General features: G+C 46.7%; 1 protein-coding gene across 4 annotated transcripts in view; it reads right to left on the bottom strand.

Moving 5' to 3' along the window:
• Positions 1-2,758: 2,758 nt before the first annotated feature.
• The window catches only part of CNNM1 (cyclin and CBS domain divalent metal cation transport mediator 1), a 48,859-nt gene continuing 46,318 nt past the window's right edge, over positions 2,759-5,299 (bottom strand). For all 4 annotated transcript variants that reach the window (XM_028512478.2, XM_036027131.1, XM_036027132.1 and 1 more), the window contains one exon: positions 2,759-5,096. In XM_028512478.2, coding sequence (XP_028368279.1) covers positions 5,017-5,096 — 80 coding nt within the window. In that variant the 3' untranslated portion in view covers positions 2,759-5,016. The remainder of the gene's footprint in view (positions 5,097-5,299) is intronic.

Here is a 5,299-nt window from a genome sequence, read left to right as displayed (position 1 = left end):
CCCGTGGAATTGGTTTTGTGACCCACGAATGGGTTATAACCCATGGATTAAAATGGATGCTGGAGAAGGATGTATGTGTTAGCTGCTGGCACCAGGCTTCTCTTCAGTGAACGCGCCGCTCCACAGCTCTTGCCAGTTACCTGGGTTTGTCCTACAGAGACCAGTTGTCTTCTTGTATCACTCAAGACCCTGGACGTCACGGATTCATAGAAGGGTTGACATCCCTCAGGGTAATTCTGGATCAGAGTCCCGCCCAGTGCAGTCGAGCACCTCCTGATCTGTTAGAGCCACTTCAGCACAGATCACATTATCCAGAGTCCAAGGGACCTTACCCCTGATGGTTCTGCAGAATTGGAGTCCTGAGTGTGAAAAGAGTGAATGATAATCCTTGTTGTTTTAACAGGATCTGCCCTTTTCTAGGATACCTTTGAGTTGTTAGAAAATCAGTCTTTAGGGGTAATTGGGATCTTCAAAGTCAACTACAACCTCTGTCCCCAAGTGTTACAGTCTCTTCCATGCTGTCCCTGACTTACCATTTTCACCTGGGGACGGGGGTGGTGGTGGTGGACTCTTAACACTTGGTGAAGCATCCCCATTCTATGGATGGAGCACCGTAATTGAAGAGGTTGTTTACCTTGGTCCAGAACTTGATCTGTTTATTCTACTTCCCTGGTCTCCTTCCTCCTTTCCTTTAAACCACAGACATTAAGTCCACTGGCACTTCTAGTTGATGACCTTTTAAATATTTGAAGTAGCAGTTGTTATTTCTAGTTGTTGCCCTTCTATGTGAAGCCCCCTCCCCCCATTTTTCAGTGTTCCTAAACAGAATATGGTTTCCAAGTCCCTCACCATCCCACTGGGTCCTTCAGAGAACTCTGCTAGTGTGCGATTGGGCTGGTGATGAGAATGGATTTAAAGTGATGAAATGTAAATGGTGATGGAAGGAGACTTGACTTTGGTGAACGTACAATACAATATACAGATAATAAGGAATTGTACATCTGAAAACTATATAGTTTTATTAACCAATGTCATCCCAATACGTTTTTTGAAAGTTTTTTTAAACAGTGATGACTTGACCTCACACTTCACTCCTTGTTACCTTCCATTCCATTTCCTTCCTATCAGGGTGTGTTCTTCCTACTGAAAGATGCTTGTCATGAAGAAGGGAAGACAGGCAAAAAAAGAGTAGAATGATTTCACCTGTCAATCTCCCATTCCCAAAGCATAGTTTTAAACCAGGGTTGAAATCTCTCAACGAGGATATTACCTGCCGGGGGTGGGGGGCAAAAAACGTCTAAGATATCAAAATGGTTTGTGGCCCTCCAATGCAGTCCCATTGGACAAAATCTTATTTCTTGGTATTTAATTTCTCTTGTAAGGGAAAATTTAATTTTTCTCTTTGTGGAGGGAGAGTAGCTAAATAAGAAATGGTTAAAAAATATTTCTTTAAACCAAAGTACCTCTACCAACATGCTAAAATGTTTTTAGTGCTTAAGAAAAAGCCTTAGTCTCGATGGGAGTTCGGCCTTCTTCATTCTCTTATGCACGTTTTGGTCAGTGTTTCCCCATGTGTCCCCATGAACAAAGCGCTCTTGGTAAGTTTGGGAACCACGGCGCTTAGTAAGTTAGGGTAGGCTCTTTGCCGCAGGACTTTTCAGGGCCTTCCACATGCAGCCGTGCACTGTGAGCTTCGGAGATACGATGGTTTCACAAATGTTGCCTGCTCTCGCAGACGGCACTCCTCCAGGCCCTACTACTTCCTGGCTGTGTGACCTTGACCAAGTCACCTGAATGCTCATAGCCCACTTTGCGACTAAAAACAGACTAAGACCTTCACAGGGTCGTTTTTGAGAAAGAGATGAGCGAATGGATACTCAGCACAAGACTTACACATAAAGCCCTCAGCAAAATAGTTGTTACTGTCGATTATTTTTTTACTGTTAATGAAGTTAAGAGCTTTTATGGAGGCTCCTGGGAAAAATCTTAAGTTGTCCTGGCATAGGCCGCTAATTGTCCTGGGTTCTGGTTTGAGATTGGCCGCAGGTGTCAAATCCCAGGCTCCTTCCACAACAAAGATGTTAAATGTTACCCAACACACCTTCCCACAGGCCTGGCTGTTCCCTCCCTGCTGCATTGGTTTAAAACTGACCAATTAGCTCGGCTCACCCGCCCTGTTCCTTTCCCCAGCCTTTGGTGGAAAACTGTTGGAGTCTCACCACTGCAGCCTCTCTCCAAATAGTCTGCAAAAGCAAGCCATTGTGACTAGCACGTGGTGTCAAGGGCTAGGCTGGGTCTGGCCCCCAAGACCTTGAACTTGAAAAGTGCCTACCAGTGTGTCATGCATCACATGGGTTTAACAAAATATTGTCTTAGTGCTTCTTTCTTGCCCTCATTCACATTCTGGCTTCTTCTCATTTGGGTTTTACTTCCCATTTCTGGCATTTGCTCTTGCAAAATCTTACCCATCTGGCTTTCCAAAGCAGAGCACCAGCACTTTGCTGTAACCTTAACTGCAGTCTCACACCTGGTCTTCAGAACAAGCCTCTTCAGGCAGGTGGACCCCAGGTGAGGTCATCAGATGTGCGCTCCATCCAACCTGTATCTCAAATAAAACCACTCCAGAACTCTGAGATTCAGGGGCAAGAAAAACAGTCACATTTCAGGAAAAGCCTTTTCATTTTATTTAAAAATTATTTACAATTCATGAAGCCTTCATAGATGCTTTATTTTAAAATTACAATCCTCTTTTTTTTTTAACTTTTTTAACCTGAAGAAAATTTGGGGTGGTGCAGTTGGGGAATAGGGAAGGGAGTGGTGACAGGCTCCGTAGGGATTTGCAAAGGGCTGGATGTAATGCGATAGTGGTGGCCTGAGTGGTAATGTAGGGAAAACTAGCCAGACAGGCCTCCTTCAGCCAGTGGCCAGCCAGGCAAGAAGAATGCATGATGACATTTCTTGCTTGAAATTTACAGTTTGCTGGTTTGGGCCCCAGGCAGTCAGCACGAGGGAGGGGGAGGGGGGCTTGACACTGCCTATTCCTACCAGGTGAGACTAGGTGTTGGAGGTGGGTGGTAGCTGTGGAACTGTCTACGAGAAGTCATGCACTGCTGAGCCTCAGGTAGGGCCAGGCAAGGGATGTGAAGTCAATAATACACGGCTGGAGAAGGCATCCCCAGCTGGAGAGTCTACTTTCACAAGCTCCTGGCTGCAAGAGCTGCTCTTGTTTGGCGGGGAAGAGGGGGATGAAGTTATGTGGGGTGTAGGTTGTGCACAGCCTAGGGTGTGCCAAGAATTTCTGAGGACCACTCCTTGGTGGGTGCCAGCTTTCCCCACTGATTTCAAGGACACTTGCGAAGACCACTTACTACTAAAAATCTGTCTCAAACCGCCACAGTTCACTCTGCATTGCAGAAACCTTGGGCTGAAAGTTCCACTTTCAGTTAAAATAGGGGTTTTTAACCCTTTGTGGGCCTGAGACCTTGGAGAAACTTATGAAAGCTTTAGCCCTCCTGAAAACACGCATAAGAACACATACACTAAATTCCTACTGTTACAAATTTCATGGACCCTCTGAAGTCCAACAATGGACCCCTTGGGGTGATGGACCCCAAGTTAAGAACTCCTGAGTTAAAGGTTCCTGTGGGTAAGCATTTTCTTTTGAGCTGCAAGTAACCCAGAGGAATTATTATGATTCCTCAGCCCATGTGATTATTGATGGAATGGGTGAAGACATGGGAATGTCCTGATTGTGGAGGAAGGGGAGGTAAGCCTGGTGGTCTACCCCAAAGAAAAGAACATTAGGGAATGTTCTGGAGATTCAATAGGCAGCACTGGATCAGGGAGCTAGATCAGAAAGGGACACAGATGTCCCAAAGACAACCTTCACGTCCACCTTTTCCCTAAGGCTGGCTTTGAGTCCAGAGTAGAACGTTTTTTTTTTACTCAAGTAGGTATGTGTGGTCATCCTGCCATCTGATGGTTATGCTTGGAACTGCATCTGCCCCCACATCCAGGAAGAAAACCAGAGATCTAACATGTTCTTGGATTAAAGTACACATGGCTGACCTGCTGGGGTATAGTAAGGGGTAGGGGTGGGGGGAACGGATGAAAAAGAGAGACTCTTCACTGTTCCTGTGTGATGCACACTGAAGTCCCACGAGAGCTTGCGTCCTTCTTGGCCGACCGGGGCACTCTTTGGTTTGTCATGGCTGAACTTGCTTCAATAGCTTAGAATTTTTCCATATATATTCTACTTCTATTTGAACTTAACACCTGAAGTTCCATCTCTGGCTCCCAACTGGGTGTCTCTGCTCCCTGTTCCTCTCCCAGAGCCGATTTATTGATGGATTGATAACTGGCGAGGGGAAGTCAAAGCAGATGTGTCCCTGGGAAAATTAGTGACTTGAGGTTCCACTTCACATTCTTTCCATTCCAGCCGAGACATACTTCTCAGGGCTGCTGGAACCCTATCTGACAGGGAACCCGCCACCGACAGTTTTCTGTACTGTGGCCTTACATGCCAACATGGATGATCCCACTGCCTCCAAGTTCTGGAGGAATTCTTGGTGCATTAGTTCTTCTGAACTAACTTGCATACCTGCTACTCCGGCCTCCTCCGTGACTGTCTTGTCAGTGGCACTTCTGAGCTAAGCTAAGCATGAAATATGACATCAGGGGATCTCAAAGAACAAAAGGGGCATCAAAGGTCCCCGAGTGGCAATGTCAGCTTGGGGTCATGTCTTCTCCAGTCCCAGACTGTGCTGTGGACAAGACCATTTCTAGCATGTTCCACTGGAGTCACCTCCTCCCACTGTGGCCACAGCAAGGTTCTGAGTCAAACTGGAGGCAACGAGGGAAAGTCTGCCCAACGGACGGGTAGGGGTGAAGAGGTGGTAGGGGAAGCAGTGCGCTCTGTCACCTGTGGGAGGCCTTGGGAGACGCAGATGATGGGAGGGTGGGTTCTCCCCCAAAGCTCTGGAATCTCACGCACTCAGCAAACCATGTCTGCCCCTGTCATGTGATCAGAGGTGTTAAATTGGAGTTCTCCTCAGAGTCTCTCTCTCCATCGGGTGACCTCTTCCCTTTTCGACCACCTGAAAAACACAGTTTGTGAGGATCACTCTGTAAGACTGGGAAGACATTCATACTCTTCTTCACAACAGAAGCGGAAATGGAGATAGTCTGGCAGGAAGGAGTCTGCCTTGTGTCCTGCCTGGTGCTGATATCAGCATGTTTACATCCTGAAGGATGAGGATGCCCCTTCCACCTGAGATGACAGCTCTAAAAAGCCCCAACT

This window comes from Phyllostomus discolor, chromosome 5 (genome assembly GCF_004126475.2).
Source record: "Phyllostomus discolor isolate MPI-MPIP mPhyDis1 chromosome 5, mPhyDis1.pri.v3, whole genome shotgun sequence".
In the NCBI taxonomy this organism is placed as follows: Eukaryota; Metazoa; Chordata; class Mammalia; order Chiroptera; family Phyllostomidae; genus Phyllostomus; species Phyllostomus discolor.
The sequence above is the reverse complement of the archived record's forward strand: the minus strand, read 5'-3'. Positions and strand labels throughout refer to the sequence as shown.